General features: G+C 41.6%; 1 protein-coding gene across 1 annotated transcript in view; it reads right to left on the bottom strand.

Moving 5' to 3' along the window:
• Positions 1–12379: 12379 nt before the first annotated feature.
• ccdc69 (coiled-coil domain containing 69) overlaps positions 12380–18185 on the bottom strand; it is a 39787-nt gene continuing 33981 nt past the window's right edge. The window contains exons 3-9 of the mRNA XM_015952197.3: positions 15916–16094; positions 15177–15264; positions 14882–14955; positions 14680–14781; positions 14371–14490; positions 14049–14146; positions 12380–12762 (exon numbers count right to left, since the gene is read on the bottom strand). Of these exons, the coding sequence (XP_015807683.3) occupies positions 12594–12762; positions 14049–14146; positions 14371–14490; positions 14680–14781; positions 14882–14955; positions 15177–15264; positions 15916–16094 (830 nt within the window). The 3' untranslated portion in view covers positions 12380–12593. The remainder of the gene's footprint in view (positions 12763–14048; positions 14147–14370; positions 14491–14679; positions 14782–14881; positions 14956–15176; positions 15265–15915; positions 16095–18185) is intronic.

Raw genomic sequence — 18185 nt, 5'->3', positions numbered from 1 at the left:
AGTCATTTAAACCCAAACAAATAAGTGTGTGTGTGTGTGTGTGTGTGTGTGTGTGTGTGTGTGTGTGTGTGTGTGTGTGTGTGTGTGTGTGTGTGTGTGTGTGTGTGTGTTGTCATTGATCAAGGATTATACATCATTGTGTTCATATTTCTGTTCATCAACAACATTTAGACAGTCTTTAATGCTTTGTAGTAATAATAATTACTTCGTTTTTCAATCATTTTAAGAGCATAAATTGTAGATCTTTTATTGTTTTGTGTCTCTTTGCTGTTATATGAATCAGATTTTATTGAGGTCAGTTTGTTTCAACCCCTCAGATTCTCCTCATATTGAACCTATTCACACCAAACCATCTTTGACCACAGAGAAAAACTTCTCATCTGTTGTTCCTTTTTGTCTTTTCACTAAATGACAAAAATTTCAAAATGTGTGAAACTTTTTGGTCTGAACTGAAAGCCGCTTCAGTTTTGTTTAAAATTTTGCTATTTTATCTTTTTAATCTCATCCTCCTGGTTTCTGAAACATTACTTTAAGACAGATATTATTCTTTTTTCTGGGAGGGAGTCTTTGTTTTGGCATCTATTTTATTGGAGTTTGTGGATAATTTTGGTTTTTGTTGTTTGTTTTTTGTAACTGAGAATTAAAACCACATTCACATAGGGAGCCTAAGTCTCCTCCCTTTCCGGTCACCTCATGGGTCCACAGAAGAATGAAAAATGAATGCAAGTCAACGGGACTGAAAGAGCTATTTTCTAATCCGCTTTGCCCTACGCCCTGGCTCTTGCATATGCTGTACTTCAGTCAAAAGTAATGATGGGTGTTTCAACCATACCAGTCATGTACTTTGAGATTTATCAGTTTGTAAAAGTTTGTAATTAGCATGAAACCAATCCAGACACCGGAACATCACATATGTGGCGTCACCACATAATCTCCTCTCCTCTAGCGTAGCTGCTACTTACCACATGGCCAGATTTATGATAGTGCTTTCGTCCTGAAGGAAGGATTTGAAGTTTGCTGAATTTACAGCCATTTTCCCTCAGTTTTCTCCATGTCTGGTTCGATGACGTCACTTTTGTGATGCGCATTTGTAGTTCTCGACTTTTTTTCAAACAAAACCTAAAACGGAGTATCCCCTGTTCAAAAATGAGTGCTTTCTTGGTATCAAAATGTCTTTCAAATTCACGGACATCATGTGTGAAATCCACGGCACAAAACAAGAGGGATTAGAAAATAGCGTTTTTAGCCCCATTGACTTGAATTCATTTTTTCGTTTGTCCAGGGACCCATGGTCCGGAAGTAGATGGGCGTGACTTAGGCTTCCTATGATAATTCAGCTGACCAAGGGCAACGCTGAAGGTCAAAGGTCAGTTTCAACCTCCATCTGATTTCTGAAGACATATTGTTTGTTCTGAGATATATATATATGTATATATAGTTATGATATATACAAATTTTATATAGTTAAATATATGTATATGTATATACATATAACTGGTTAACTGGTCTTCCAGGCTGTACTGTGAGACCTCTTCAAATGGTCCAGAACGCAGTGGAGCGTGTGGTCTTCAATCAGCCAATAAGAGCACACGTCACCCCTCTGTTCATTGAGCTCCACTGGCTACCGCTAGCAGCACGCATCAAATTCAAATTGCTAACACTAGCATACAAAGTCCGAGATGGTACGGCTCCCATCTACCTGAATCCTCTTGCAATGGCTTACGTCTCGGCTCGGCCGCTCCGGTCATCACAGGATCGTCGGCTAGCAGTGCCTACACCATGCTCAGGACATTCCAGACTCTTCTCATGCATCATTCCAAAAATGTGGAATGACCTTCCAAGCACTACCAGAACAGCGGCTTCCTTTTCAATTTTCAAGAAACTCCTGAAGACCCTGCTCTTCTGAGTGCATCTTCTTAACTAGCACCTTCCCTGCACCCGTGCCCCCCTCTGTCCACTCCTTTGTTCCCTCCTCTCCATGATTGATGTCAAGTTGTTGTTGTTATTGTTGTTGTTAGCCTCAAGTTGTTGCCGGTTATCACTTGTAAGTCACTTTGGACAAAAGTGTCTGCTAAATACATAAACATAAACATATATATGTAGTAAAAATAATCATATTTCATCTGCTTTCAGTTTGTTAATAAGGCTTTCAGTCGTTTGGGTTTAAATGTCTATGTGGGTGCTGGGAAATTATGGAACACAAACAATTTCAATCTGATACAACAGCAGATTATTATTTTGTCCTATTTCTGAGATATCTGCTGCAAAAAAAATTATTTGCAGATTAACAGTTTGTGTGGACAAAGGAACCAGTTTGGTCCCTGCAAAAATTAAATATATTCACTCAATCAAACAAACTTGTAATATTAAGTTAAATATTATAGAAAGTTTTTCATGGAATGTTTAAACATTCTACTTGAACTAAAGTTTTACAGAAGGGGCAAACTCCGCCTACCCAAAGGGAAGCCAATGCAGATGTACCAGCAATTGCAGTTCCCCCATAATCCACTAGGGGCTGGCTCCAGAAAGGAGCAATGTTTCATTAATGTATTTTAAGCTTTAAATTATGAATACTTAAGGGCGTGTCCTTTAGATTGACATGTAGCAGAGGAGCTGTCAGCATTAGCTGCTTGCCCTCTTACTCCAGGGAAGGCAACCTAATGTTTATGTGTTACAGTCTAGAAGGCGTCAACCTCTGTAAGCTCGGTTAGCTTAGTTAGCTTGTAGCTACATTAGCTCAGAGTTTGATGGGTGTCAGTCATCTTCCCCACCCTCACAGCCCCGTTTTCAGTTCCATACTTTCTGGGAGTGACAAGACCCATGACGCAGCCAAGATGGCGATTGTGGGAACTGCCCACTGAGCTTCAATCCAGCTCTTTAGAAACCTACAGGTGGTTGGTGACCTACAGTCACTGGATAAAATAAGTGCTGAAGCTCTCCTGTTACATTGTCATAAAACATCGTTTTATATCATTAGCCAAAGTTAAAGGAGACACTTTTAATGGGCCAACAGGCCGCGTTTGGCCCCAGAGCCACAGCATTAAAAACCCTGTTGTTGACCAGCAGTTCACTCATTACAGAATATTTAGTTTGTAGGTTTGTTTCTACTGCTGGTTGTGTGGTCATCCACCCACCAGGGGGCGATGCTGCAGAAACATGAAACAGAAGCCGTTTATGACACTTTCAGAATCCATAACATGTTTTTCAGGATTGGACGTGTTCGGTTTGTTCTGTCCAGCCCAGACTGGACTGGACCGTCCTCTGCAGCTTTGGGACCTGCAGGACAAATGCCAGCCCATTCAGGAGCCTCTAATTGTGGCCCTGAAAGCCCCACAAAGGCCCCCTGCCTCCAGCTTGAATGAGCTGCCCTGCAGAGGCCCGTGTGAACCGCGGAGCCCCTTATTCCTCCCCATCCTGCCTCAGTATGTCAGCCTCTGCCTCCCTGCCGACCCTCCCGCCTGCTCCACATGTTAATTAATAGGCCCCACTGGCAGATTTGGATCCTGCTCAGCTTTGATGGAAGGCAGCCATTAGCATCTATTAATTTTGCCTCTGGCGTTCTATCGGTGGAGCTGAAAGGAGGAATTAAGTGGTGTGAGTCATTGTGAGGCTGAGTTAAAGTGTGATTATTGTCCTGCAGCCTGGAGCCGCCGCTAACTGCTGCTAAGCCCTCTTGAAAGTGAAGGGGCGACTCCTCATTAGAGCTCAACAAGGGAAAGATATTAACAGGAAATAGCTGCAAATTTCTTTCTTCCACTTTTAATCCTTCTCCTGCAGCATCCACATGAAAAGGGCACTTAAAAATATAAAGATGGTAACTGGAGCACGAGCAGCGAGGCCAAACGCCGGCTCAGATGATACTGTGGTTATACTGATGGATGTCACTTTAATTTGATCAAAGACCAAAAGTTTGATGCTGAAAACGATCCACACAAACATTCCTCTAACACCAAACAGTACAATGAAACGTGAAGTGACTGCCCGCTCATCCTCGTCTTCCTCTCTAGAATCTTTTCTAGCTGTTGTTTCTGTAATTTCAGGTTTTGTTTTTTCTTTTTTTAATTTTAATTTATTTTTTCACCCATTGTTTACTTGTTTTTTTAATCATTCTTGTAAAGCACCTCGTGAGTTTCAGTACTGCTCAGGGCCACTCTTCTCCAAAAAACCTTCCTCCCTTCCCTTTTTTTTTCCTCTGGTGAAGGTGGAGAGAAATCCCCCAGACTGGGAAGCAGAAGCTTCTCTGTCCGAGCAGGCGAGTGTGTGTGTGTGTGTGTGTGTGTGTGTGTGTGTGTGTGTGTGCGTGCGTGCGTGCGTGCGTGCGTGCGTGCGTGCGTGCGTGCGTGTGTGTGTGTGTGTGTGTGTGTGTGTGTGTGTGTGTGTGTGTGTGTATTAGTGGCTCATTCCTCCGACAGAAAATCTCCAAGTGGCAGCGGAGATAGGGATGGGTGGGTGAGTGCTGTCCGTCACTGCCGCAGCTTCAAACACACCCACACTTCAGACAGGAAGTGTGGGTGGAGTAAGAGTCTGAGAGAGGTGACTTGTTCTTTAAAAATACTTTCAAGCACAGTTCAAGCATCCTTCAAGTCCAAAAGGATGTAATTCCACCATTTGGTGTAGCTTTTGTAAGACAGTTTTATTGTTTTGGTAAAACAACAATTTAAATTCATAAAGTTTTCCTAGTTTTAACCTTTTTATCAGGTAGACGGATAGAATGTTGATGTGTCAGTATGCAGTCACATGACTCAGAAGGCGGAGCCTTGTCACAGACTCACAACAATGTCGCTCTCTGTTCCTAAACCTTTACAAAACATCAGCAAAATACATCAAAATATAGATATTTTTGTCACCCAATGTGTCTCTCGGTGGTGTCAAGCTTTAGCTTTTCTCTTAAATCCTCCTAGAAGTTAGAGAGAGTCAAATCCAACAGCTGAGCTCCGAAACTCAAAGTCTTTTTAACTTGTCGTTCAGTTGGAACCTGAACAACAAACAACCGTTAGCTCACAAGTCAATGATTTCTTAAATACAAACTCTTACTTTTACACAGAAAATGAAAACGCAGTTGTGTGCTGATCCTCCCTCTTTTGGCAGGAAAATCAAGATCTCCGATTGGATAACGCTACATCAAGCTGGCTCCTGATTGTTTCTGTGTAATGTGTCTGCACTTAGTGGGTGTGGCCTAAATCTATGTGTAAAGTGGTGGTATATTAGGGAGCTGGCATCAAAGTTTCTTCAGGATTTTTTGTTGTTGCTGCTACTTTTTGGCATTATTTAATGTTTTATAACAATAACAGATTTTATAAAGTGCTTTCAGTCAAAGTGAGCATTCTTATGTGCATGTAGTTCTTAATGTTGTGTTTTTTTTCTTTATCCCGTTGAATGTCTTTGCAATCTAAAGGAAATGTTTTTTATGGGTTTATTGCAACAGTTTTTTAGTTTAAATAATCAAAGACAATAAAACTGTAATAATAATTTGAGAAAATAGAACACTTTTATTCAGTTTCGTGTTTTTATAATTATCTCTAAGTTGAAATTATCATCTTTGTCTATTTCATTACCTCGCATTTTCTGGTCACACTTGCATGTTGAAGTGATTGTTAGATTTTCTTTTTATTCATAAACATGCTGACCCCCCTCAACTTCACAGGAGTTTCAACTACATCAAGTTAAACTGAGTTTCTCCTTCAGAGTTGCAGTAGTGCAGAATGCACCTGACCAGCCCGTGATTACAGGTGCTGGCCAGTAAATTAGAATATCATCAAAAGGTTGAAAATATTTCAGTAATTCCATTCAAAACGTGAAACTTGTACATTATATTCATGCAATGCACACAGACCAATGTATTTCCGATGTTTATTACGTTTAATTTTGATATTTATAGGTGACAACCAATGAAAACATCAAATCTGGTATCTCAGAAAATTAGAATATTCTAAAGGCCAATGAAAAAATGTTTGTTTCTCTAATGTTGGCCAACTGAAAAGAATGAACATGAAAAGAATGTGCATGTATAGCACTCAATACTTAGTCGGGGCTCCTTTTGCCTCAATAACTGCAGTAATGCGGCGTGGCATGGACTCGATCAGTCTGTGGCACTGCTCAGGTGTTATGAGAGCCCAGGTTGCTCTGATAGTCGTCTTCAGCTCCTCTGCATTGTTGGGTCTAGCGTATTGCATCCTCCGCTTCACAATACCCCATAGATTTTCTATGGGGTTAAGGTCAGGCGAGTTTGCTGGCCAATCAAGGACAGGGATACCATGGTCCTTGAACCAGGTGCTGGTGGTTTTGGCACTGTGTGCAGGTGCCAAGTCCTGTTGAAAGGTGAAGTCTGCATCCCCATAAAGTTGGTCAGCAGCAGGAAGCATGAAGTGCTCTAAAACTTCCTGGTAGACGGCTGCATTGACCCTGGACCTCAGGAAACAGAGTGGGCCAACACCGGCAGATGACATGGCACCCCACACCATCACTGACGGTGGAAACTTTACACTGGACCTCATGCAACGTGGATTCTGTGCTTCTCCGCTCTTCCTCCAGACTCTGGGTCCTTGATTTCCAAAGGAAATGCAGAACTTGCTTTCATCAGAAAACATAACTTTGGACCACTCAGCATCAGTCCAGTCCTTTTTGTCCTTGGCCCAGGCGAGACGCTTCTTGCGCTGTTTCATGTTCAAGAGTGGCTTGACACACGCAATGCGACACCTGAATCCCATGTCTTTCATGAGTCTCCTCGTGGTGGTTCTTGAAGCGCTGACTCCAGCTGCAGTCCACTCTTTGTGGATCTCCCCCACATTTTTGAATGGGTTTGTCGTCACAATTCTCTGCAGGGTGCGGTTATCCCTAGAGCTTGTACACTTTTTTCTACCACATTTTTTCCGTCCCTTCGCCTGTCTGTTAATGTGCTTGGACACAGAGCTCTGCGAACAGCCAGCTTCTTTAGCAATCACCTTTTGTGTCTTGCCCTCCTTGTGCAAGGTGTCAATGATTGTCTTTTGGACAGCTGTTAAGTCAGAAGTCTTCCCCATGATTGTGGTGCCTTCAAAACAAGACTGAGGGACCTTTTAAAGGCCTTTGCAGGTGTTTTGAGTAAATCAGCTGATTAGAGTGGCAGCAGGTGTCTTCTATATTCAGCCTTTTCAGAATATTCTAATTTTTTGAGATACCAAATTTGGAGTTTTCATTAGTTGTCACTTATGAATATCAAATTTAAATGTAATGAACATTGGAAATACATTGGTCTGTGTGCATTGCATGAATATAATGTACAAGTTTCACGTTTTGAATGGAATTACTGAAATATTTTCAACCTTTTGATGATATTCTAATTTACTGGCCAGCACCTGTATATCAGTGCGTCTGTATCAGGTTGTGGTTTGCTGAACTGGATGATGTTAGGAGGAGCTGATGGAAATCAGACACATTTATGAGAAGATTCAAGGAGAAAACGTGATGGCTGAGAGTATCCACTTACAGAGACAATAGGTTCGTGTTACTGAAAGTTTGTATTTTTTGAAAACAGTTTGTTGTATCAGCACTGGCTGGGCAGACAGATCATGGTTGTTGCATCAATGCAACATAAAGTCACATTTGTCTGTTTCTGGTTTTGTAGAAATATACACTCAACAAAATATAAACGCAACACCTTTGTTTCTGCTCTGATTTTTCATGAAATGGACTTAAAGATCTAAAATTCATTCCAGATACACAACATTACCATTTCTCTCAAACATTGTTCACAAATCAGTCTAAATGTGTGATAGTGAGCACCTGTGCTTTGCTGAGATAATCCATCCCATCTCACAGGTGTGCCACATCAAGATGCTTATCTGACATCATGACTAGTGCACAGTACCTTATACTGCCCACAATAAAAGGCCACCCTGGACTGTGCAGTTTTTTTGCTTTATTGGGGGTCTGGGGACTCAGAACCAGTCAGTATCTGGTGTGACCACCATTTGCCTCATGCAGTGCAACACATCTTCTTCGCATAGAGTTTATCAGATTGTCAGTTGTGGCCTGTGGAATGTTGGTCCACTCCTCTTCAATGGCTGTGAGAAGTTGTTGGATATTAGTGGGAACTGGTACGCGCTGTCGTATACGCCGGTCAAGCATATCCCAAACATGCTCAACGGGTGACATGTCTGGTGAGTATGCTGGCCATGCAAGAACTGGGACATTTTCAGCTTCCAAGAATTGTGTGAAGATCCTTGCATCATGGGACTGTGCATTATCTTGCTGAAACATGAGGTGATGTTCATGTACGGCAGAACAATGGGCCTCAGGATCTCATCACAGTATCTCTGTGCATTCAAAATGCCATCAATAAAATGCACCTGTGTTCTTCATCCATAACAGATGCCTGCCCATACCATAACCCCACCACCACCATGGGCCACTCGTTCCACAACATTGACATCAGCAAAGCGCTCACCCACACGACGCCACACACGCTGTCTGCCATCTGCCCTGAACAATGTAAACCGAGATTCATCCATGAAGAGAACACCTCTCCAAAGTGTCAGATGCCATCGAATGTGAGCATTTGCCCACTCAAGTCTGTTACGGTGATGAGCTGGAGTCAGGTCAAGACCCCAATGAGGTTAACGAGCATGCAGTTGAGCTTCCCTGAGACGGTTTCTGACAGTTTGTGCAGAAATTGTTTGGTTATCCAAACCAATTGTTTCAGCAGCTGTCTGAGTGGCTGGTCTCAGACGATCTTGGAGGTGAACCTGCAGGATGTGGAGGTCCTGGGCTTGTATGGTTACACGCCGTCTGCGGTTGCGAGGCCGGTTGGATGCACTGCCATATTCTCTGAAACGCCTTTGGAGACGGCTTATGGTGGAGAAATGAACATTCAATGCACAAGCAACAGACCTGGTTGACATTCCTGCTGTCAGCATGCACATTCCACTATTGCACACTCCCTCATTTCTTGTGGCATCTGTGGCGTTTTGCTGTGAGACAAAACTGCATATTCCAGGGTGGCCTTTTATTGTAGGCAGTATTAGGTACACCTGTGCACCACTCATGATGTCGGATCAGCATCTTGATGTGGCACACGTGTGAGGTGGGATGGATTATCTCAGCAAAGCAGAAGTGCTCACTATCACACATTTAGACTGATTTGTGAACAATGTTTGAGAGAAATGGTAATATTGTGTATCTGCAATGAATTTTAGATTTTTAAGTCCATCTCATGAAAAATCGGAGCAGAAACAAAGGTGTTGCGTTTATATTTTTGTTGAGTGTGCGTACATGCTTGTGTTAAGGAACATTTTTACTGACTCTGAATACTGATCAGATTGATTTAAACTACAAATAAAGATTGATTTTGAATTACTTTACCATTGATCCCACTGACACGTCCCCCACCCCTGTTGGGTTTCCTTTCTTGTTGCACCTCCTCTTCAGGGATTTCCAGGTGGCTGTGAAGTGTCCTGGGAACGCTGTGACCCATAACTAACACACACAGACGAGACACACACACACACAGATTTGGGTTCCTGCTGACATCTCGCCTCTGTCAGTGTGCCCCAGGGCAGCTGTGGCTACATCTCATCACCATCAGTGTGTGACTGTGTGTGTGAATGGATGAATGATACACTGTAGTGTAAAACACTTCGGAGTCAGGCGCTGTAGTGTGGGTTATTTATCATTTATCATAAACCTTAAGCCACATTTTCTGAACTCCTGATCCAGGTCTCATGGCTATATTTTTCTTCTTGCTGGAGTCAGAACCAGGATCAGATTGTTTCTGTCTCAGGCTGCTGGCATCGCCAAATTAAACATCCAGCATAAAACTGTTTATGCATAAACATGACTCTGGCTCATCCCCTGAGTTAGGAGACTTTTATACCTGAATAAGGAATTCAGTAACTTTGAAAGAAAAATAGAGACTTTTGAACTTGTCTCTGAATTTGGACAGATTCCAGGTCAGTCTGTTCTCACAGCATCAGTAAAACCAACACACACAGAGCCAGAAAATGGAAAGGGTTCAGTCTACAGGTGTCCAATTCAGGCATTGCTGCTCGTCAAACATTCCTTGATACATTGATCCCTGTTTATACAATGCAGTTCACAGATGTTGGGAACTTGAAGGGACTCAGCCTGAGGGGTCCGGACCCCGTGAGGGACTATCAGTAAGATTCTGCCCAATCAGAGCTCAAGCTGCTCGCACTCTGTCAGGTGTCAACAGGAAGATAGACTTTCAGGACCGCAATGTAAATAAGCTGAAATCTGAGGAGCAGATTTACAATTCCTCACAGTGAAACTCTGCCTGCTGCTGGGCTACAGCGCCTCCAAGAGGCCAGAATTTTTTTCAATGAAAAAGGTCTAACTTTTTACTCAAGAGAGACAAAAAAAAATCACATTGACCTTTTACAGTCTTAGCATGAGGTAAAAACACCTCTAATGCATTCACATCTGATTTCTAAAGGCGCCCTTTAACGTTTAGTGGGCAACAGAAACAATTTAAAACTCAAGTACTAACTAGGAAATGAGTAATCCTTTAACTTCTGTTTGGGTCTAAAACAGCAGCCGGAGGTCATCTGAGGAACAATAAGATCAGTTCGAACCCAAAGAGCTAATAAGTGTTCTAACAAATGGTTCTGTGCTTCCATCTACTGGTTGAATTACTAATATTCTTTTGAATGTTCCTTAAACATAAATATTATGTCAAAATTTAAAAAAAAACTACAACAAACTGGTTACATATGAATGACCAACACAATAAAAATAAGCTTAAATAAGTAATACAACATATGTACAGGTTTTAATTCTGTATAGCTCAAAAAACTCAGTAAGTCAACAGGAAACTGAATACAAATTGTTGCTCTTTCTAAACACATCGTATGTGACACACAAAAAAGGAAATGAGAAAAAAAAAACTAAAAAAGCAAATACAAGTGTATGAAATGACTTTCTGTAAAATCCTGTTGAAAGTGCTGGTGCGTGTCGACAGCTCAAAAACATTGAATCTGCTTTTCTTTGGCTCAACAAAAATCCACAATAATGCATAAAATACAGAATAGAAATCTCAGTTTAAAGGCAGAAACACTGGTTACTAACATAGAAGCTCCTGCTTTAATTTAAACTGAGATATTATTATAAACATTAATACAAATATTATGGAAAAATGAAGATTCATGAAAATGTGCTGCTAACACAGAGGAAGCTAGCAGGTTGTGTTAGCGCACAGACCTGTTCCTCTATAACCGTTAGACACTGCATGCTGCTGGCTGACATTATGACAAATAATAGTTTTAGCTTTCTAACTCTTTAATGTGCAGGTTATCCTGCCAAAACTGTAAAGTTTCAGCATGATATAAGTGAACTTGAATCTCTAAACAACATGTTGCTAGCATACATGCATGTTAGCATGCTAAAGCTGTATTGTTAACATTAACCAGAAAGGTCAAGAAAGATTTTCATGTTAGCACTTTTGTGTTTGTCAGATTAATCCAAAAGAAACCAGAGCAGTGTGATTCATCTAATCTTAGCTAAATAAAGTGTTAGCATGCTAACACATCATGGGTCTGATAAACACTGATAAAGGCATCAAATTCCATCGTTTGGTTCATTTCTAAGCAGAGTATTTAATTGCTTTAACCTTTTTATCCTCAGAGCACTAAAAGGGGTTTTGAGAATGGATACAGTGTTAGCCAAAATTTGTCAGCTAAAAAAGGTAAAACCAATACTGATGAAGGCATTTTGTTTCGAAAGTACTTGAAATGTGGCAACAAAAAAATAAAAATAAAACACTAAAAAGTAACAATGAGCAATGATTTTTATATATATATATATATATAAAAAACTTGTAATGGGCCAAACACAAAATGTTCAGAAAACCCTAAATCAGTCCAGCTGGGTCTGGTGTTCAGTCAGAAAAGTTTTCATATAAATCGCTGAAACTGTTGAAGTTTCAGTGGATCACCTGAGTTTTCTAAACAACAGGAAGTGGTTCAATTTAACCTGTTCAATCTTAAAGAAACAACCCAGAAAGATGTTCATTTCCAAAAACATGTCAGTGAGTCAGCAGGTTTTAGAAACAAAAAGAAAAAGAATATAAACCTGCATTAAGGTTGGTTTCTGGGAATGAGGATGAGCTCAGAGAATAGGATGCAGTTTCATTCACTCTGCTGAACAACCAAAAAAAATTTCCAGCAGAACACACAGATGGGAGGAGGAAGAGCCAGCAACACCGTTCTTCCAGAACCTTAAATGAGGATCTCAAAGACTTTCATCAGATCCAAACATCTGAAAAACATTATCATTAGCAACAATCTGACATCCCTGAGAGAAAGATAATAAATCAGAGTTTGCGTTTTTGAGCTTCTGAAAGTTGCAGCGTCCTGCTCCAAGGCCAACCGAGGATTCTGCAGTCCAGGAATATTTAGGGATGATCTCATGTGCTGACTGGATCTGAGAGAGGTCAACAGTGAAAATAGGACAGGTGAGTTTGAGTCCAGCTGTTGATCCAGATTTAAAGTCTGGTTGGAGTGGTTAAACTCGGGTCCAGTTCTGATGCAGATTCAGAGCCTTTTTAGTGGGGCCCAGATGGTTGAGTCTCAACGGTAAGCAGGCAGTCAGGGTCATCAGGGTCAGCTGGGTGTGATCTCCTGCATCATGGTGGACAGGTGGATGGTCGGACACGAGTCTCTGTGTCTCAGTTTGAACATCAGTTGCTCTTTCTCCTGAGAAAGCTTCTGGTTAACCGCTACCTGCTTCTCCAGCGCTGCCTTTAGGTCCTGCTGCTCCTTTGAAAACTGCCTGGAGAAACAAATAAAGGAGTGTTAATCGTTTGTTTTCCTCCACTAGTCTGGGTCCGGGTTGCAGCATCCCAAACAGCCTTCTCCTCGGCTACCTCCGGCAGGACCCCAAGGAGTTCCCGGGCCAGATTGGAGATTTACTTGCTCCAATATGTCCTGGGTTGACCCGGAGTCCTGCCGGTAGGACATGCCCAAAACACCACCCCATGAAGGCATCTAGGCGGCATCCTGACAAGACGCCTGAACCCAGTCAGTTGGCTCCTCTCAATGCAAAGAAGCAGCGGCTCTACTCAGAATCCCTCCTGAATGTCCGAGCTCCTCATCCTATCTCTACGGCTGAGCCCGACCACCCTCCGGAGGAAACTCACTTCCTTGTGTCCGAAATCCTGGAAAAACCTGGAAAATCCTCATCACCAACAAGTAGTTATGAAATCCTGAAGGACTCAGATGCACCTTCTGTCTGAAAACCCAACATAAGCTTGTTTTTTTTTTTTGTTGTTGTTTGTTTGCAAGACATTTGCATAAAAAATGTTAGTGTGGCATCGTCAAATGTCAGTGAAAACTTCATCAAACTTAAAGGGAGACTTTGCAGTTTTGGATTGTGCTTAGCACCCCCTAGTGTCCAGTTAGTGAAAGCAAAAGTAGAACAGCTCCACGCTTTAACACCGTGATCTAACCGCTGAAATGTCTCGTCAACCTTCATTAGTTTCTACAAGAACAGTTTATCAATAAATAAAACAAATCAGCTGTGTTCGTGACCTAAAACATGCAGGAAACGTGCTGGAAACAGACTCCCGCGGCAGGCATTTTTACGAACAAGAGGCAGCCCGCCACTCAGAAGATGCAAGTGTTATATTTTGGCCACAGGGAGCAGCGGGGGTCTGAGGGACATTTCATTAACCCTGTAAAAAGTAATTTTGCCACATACTGGCTCAAGAAAATGATTTAAAAATATGATAAAAAGTGCAAAGTGTGCTTTTAAACTGTTAATGTTTAAAACTCTTAATAGACTTCAGCTCACTAGCCAGAAGGACATAAAATCAGTTTGTGTCTGATTTAATTTTGTCTCTGGTGGGCTTGTGGGAAAAATTATTAAAATCTGAGCTGAAAGCTGGACTCTAATTATGCAACAGGAGCTAAGGTTCACACACCTTCTTAATCATTCTGGTGTTCCTTTGGTATTTAACACAGGAACTCTTCAACGTGAAAGCCAAGAAGGCTGCTGGACAGCAGATGGTGCCACTTCCACGTGTTTTCTAGTGTTTGGTGAATATCTGAAGTGCTTACTGAATTAGTGTCTGGCAGTTGTCAATCCGAACTTTCAGGTCCTCGTTCTGCTGCAGGACGTGGACGACCTGGTCCTCCAGAGACAGGTTCTTCTCCACCTGAACATCAGAACACGTGAGTCAAAACAAAATGCATCTGAGGACAACGTAACTCCAGAATTGATTCAGAGTGAGGCCGAACATCACAGACCTAGATCTTTAGCCTCTTGTTTATTCAAATGTTGTAAAATAAAAAAGCTGCCAGGTAATAGTATAAGTACTAACATATAAACCAGTACAAGTACCAGTACACTCCAGAACCACATGGGTTTGTGAGAACATACCAGTTCATCCATCTGCTGCAGCTTCCTGCTTTGATCCTGCACACGCTCAGTCTTCATTTCAATGACGAACAGCAGGGACTCCTGCTCCGACTCCCAAAATTCCCCTGGGCTGCCGTGTTCCTGAAGATAACACTTGTCTTTATTTTTTAGCCTCAGACAAAAACAGAATATTTGACTCATTTATGATTCAGTGTTAAAGACTCTTGATCATCAGACCAGGTGTGTGTTGGTTTGACAGGTGCTGATGATGTAAACAGGTTTTAAATGAACGTGACTAACATTAGAAACTGCACACTTTTCAAACCCTACCTGAATGTTTCTCTGTAAATTCTTCTTAAAGTTGGATTCAGCAACTCGTCTTTTCAGCTGGTTGTAGACCTGCAGCTCTGCTGTCAGTTCCTCCACTCTGCTCTGAGATCACATTTTCCATAAAAAAAAACTCCAACAGTTCATCGTCTGTCTGGTAGAAGACGAGTTATCGTTTCTTTTCAACTTCGGTTTAAACATTTACCTTCAAAATGTTCTCAGATGCCTGAAACTTTTCGGTCAGGTGAAATTTTTCCTCTTCGTGTCTCCTCTGCAGCTCTGCAGGAAACAAGGAAATAGTTTATTACCAACAACATCACGACAAGCATCGCGCTGCACACTCAGACTTCACAACACAGAAAAAAAGTGTGAGACAAATATGTCAGACAGATTCACCAGTGTGCTCAGAGATAACAAGATGGCAATGAAATTGCGTGTGTGTGTGTGTGTGTGTGTGTGTGTGTGTGAGCGAGAGAGAGAGAGAGAGAGAGAGCAGTTACCTTCTTCTTGCCTTCTGTATTCTTCAGCTTCAGATCTACTTTTGTGTTCGTGCAGAGCGTTCAGGTCAGCCGTTGTCTCAGTTTTCACCTGCAGGTTATATGATGACGGACGGGGGTCAGTTTGATGATTGAGAAGGAAAAAGCAGTAGTTAGTAACTCCTGATCCGGTCCTGGTCTTTATAGTTTCCTTATACAGTGGTTCTGGATCAACGATCTTCAGACTCTCAGAAGATCTGAACGAGTCTTTCCTTATGCCTGGAGCTGTTTTTTCACAGAGCCTTTTGTTAAACCTCATACTTTGATGCTGAGTCACTAAATGTGTTTAGAAGGATTTGCAGATTTAAAAACATAAATCATGAGATTATAAAAGCATCCACTCCTCCCAAAGTCAAACATGAAAATTAAGAGTGGATCGGAGCTTTGGCACAGTCCCGTCCATGGCAACATAAAGCAGCAGTGAACCAGCTCACGAGCCGCCAATGAAATGAGGCTGATACCACAATTCACGAGCAGACTGCTGGCTATAAACTCAGGAGGTCACATGACCACATCACGATCACATGATCCCAGCTGCTGGAGTTTCATGTAGACTGTACCAACGAGGGAAATACCACAACATAGATCAGATAAACACAAGGACCACATCACTAGTTAGGGTTAAACTAACCCACAGATGACAAGTCAGGCCAAACCTGGACATGATGAACAAAGACACAAATGTCCTGCTTCAGCTTCTCACCTCATCAAAGATGCTCAAGACGAGGGTGAGCACCTCTTCATCAGCGTGGTGTTTCAAGAGCTCCACCCTCTCTGACCACCCATTGGCTGACAACACTTCCTTCAAAATCTTCAGCTGCCACTCAAAACGCTCCAGCTGCTTCTCCAGACAGACGTCCTGCTCACCTGGAACACATTTACCTGTCGAGACAGAAAATAATTCGATATAACAACAAAACCCGATTCACGCAATCTGCTCTCTACAAGCAAAGATGAGAGACCTGACCCCTAGCGGCTGATAGCAGAACTACAGAGCTAAGATTTACAATAGCCCAGTCCCAATACCCACACTGCACCCTGTGGTCTTCAGTGAAGTGCACTTAGAGGAAGTGCACAGGCTTCAAGTGCATAGTACACAAGTGTGCAAATAATTCCTGAATTGGGACAGTGAGCGTTGCATCATCTACCGCAACGCATGCAGTGATGTCGGTCGCTGTTGGTGCTACTTTAAAAAAAATCTTTATTAACAACTTTCAAGCGTTGTGTCCAAAATTTCACTTGTTCAATGTTACAATATCGCATAGCTACAAAAAAGATTTGATCATAATTATAGAAGTGGTTTTCACGTAATTGTCTAGAAGCCTCAGCCAACTGGACCATCTGATTGTCGGTCTCACCAAGCCACCATACTTCCAATTTACCTGGGTCCTTCACTCATTACGCACTCACGTATTTAGCAACAGAACACCACCGATGTGAGAGCTCCGTTCAATAATATCTGAGAAGGAGAAACAGACGGCTGCTACCACTGCTTTAGGACAAACTACCAGAGTCACAAAAAGAAAAGCACCATTTAAAGTCACGGACAACAAAAGAGGTTTGGATCTGGAAAACGCTGCCTGGTGTTTAGCATGCTCTCATTTACTGTGGCAATGCTGGTTCCGGTATCTGGCGGATGTAGCCCAGAGATGATAGCCAACAGGAGGGGTGAGAGTTCTGTGACCATGTTTGTATTTAAAGGCTAGCTTATTTGCAGATTTGCTATTGCAACATAAATGTTATAAATGTATGGCTGTGGGCACCTTTTGGTGCAGATCAGTGACACACTCACTGTCAAAACAGTTGAGATATGCTGACGTCTTAGCAAAGTCCTAAAGGGCTGACTTTGTATGGAGACACCAAGGGTAAGAGGACTGAGCCATCATGTTTTCCCTACACTTTCACCTCTCTCAGAAAACTCCCCAAACTTGTTTAGTGGAAACCAAAGCTATGAAGGGTGGAAGAAGACTAGAAAACCAAAAAAATAAATAAATCAACAAAAAACACTGTTTTAAAAGTTGGTGCGTTATCACCACCTGAACATTCTAAAAAAATCCCACCAAAAAATAAAATCAAACCTAAACTTTAATTGTCTAAAAACCATCAAAGATGTCAAAAGTTCAGTCATGTAAAGACCAGCTCTCTGTGACCCATTTAAACTTTAAATGACATTTCAAGTGTAAAATCTCCCTGAGATATAAAGCTACAGGCAATTATTGTGAATATTGCTCATGTCATTTTGTAAAAACTTGTTTATTTTTTCTAAAGCTACAGATTATGATAAAGAATGATAAAAATAGAGACAGAATCTTTAACAGGATAATAGAGAGGCTGATGCACTGACACTGGGCATTCCCAAAAGATTGTGTTCATCTGTTGTAGAGTTTTGGATCTCAATCTTCTTTGTTCCCCGTTGGACCAGTGTCATCAGAAACATTTACCGTTACTGCATATATGCAATTTTTTTCAGCTTTAAGCACTTTAAGACTCGTCCAGTTGAGGCAGAAAAACAAGGTTTTTTTTTTCAAACCAGTCTGTTTTTGTTTAATCCTAATTGGTAGTCATTATTAAATCTGACACCATAAAGCCCTCATTTCCTGAAAATGAGAACAAAACAAAATGTTCTCCAAACATCTAACAAGTCCTCACAAACACACTAAATGTTCAGTCTTCCAACCATCAGTACTGTAATTTTATCACCAAGGGTCGATGACATCATCAACATGTGGACACATGACTTTACACACACACACACACACACACACGTAATTCATTTCCAGTGACATATTCAGTTAGAGTGAACCAGCTGAACTCAACAGAGCTAATTATTGCTCATATTTTTATCATTTTCTTAAATGCCCCCCCCCCCCCCCCGTCTGTTTTCCCTTTGCAGTTAAAATAAAAAACATTCCCACTAAAACGGATTCTGCTTTTAGACTTTTGTTGTGTTTTCTTGGTGTTTTCTAATAATCC

Source organism: Nothobranchius furzeri, chromosome 1 (assembly GCF_043380555.1).
Source record: "Nothobranchius furzeri strain GRZ-AD chromosome 1, NfurGRZ-RIMD1, whole genome shotgun sequence".
NCBI lineage: Eukaryota > Metazoa > Chordata > Actinopteri > Cyprinodontiformes > Nothobranchiidae > Nothobranchius > Nothobranchius furzeri.
Note: the sequence above shows the minus strand (reverse complement) of the source record. Positions and strands in the feature narration are given on the sequence as shown.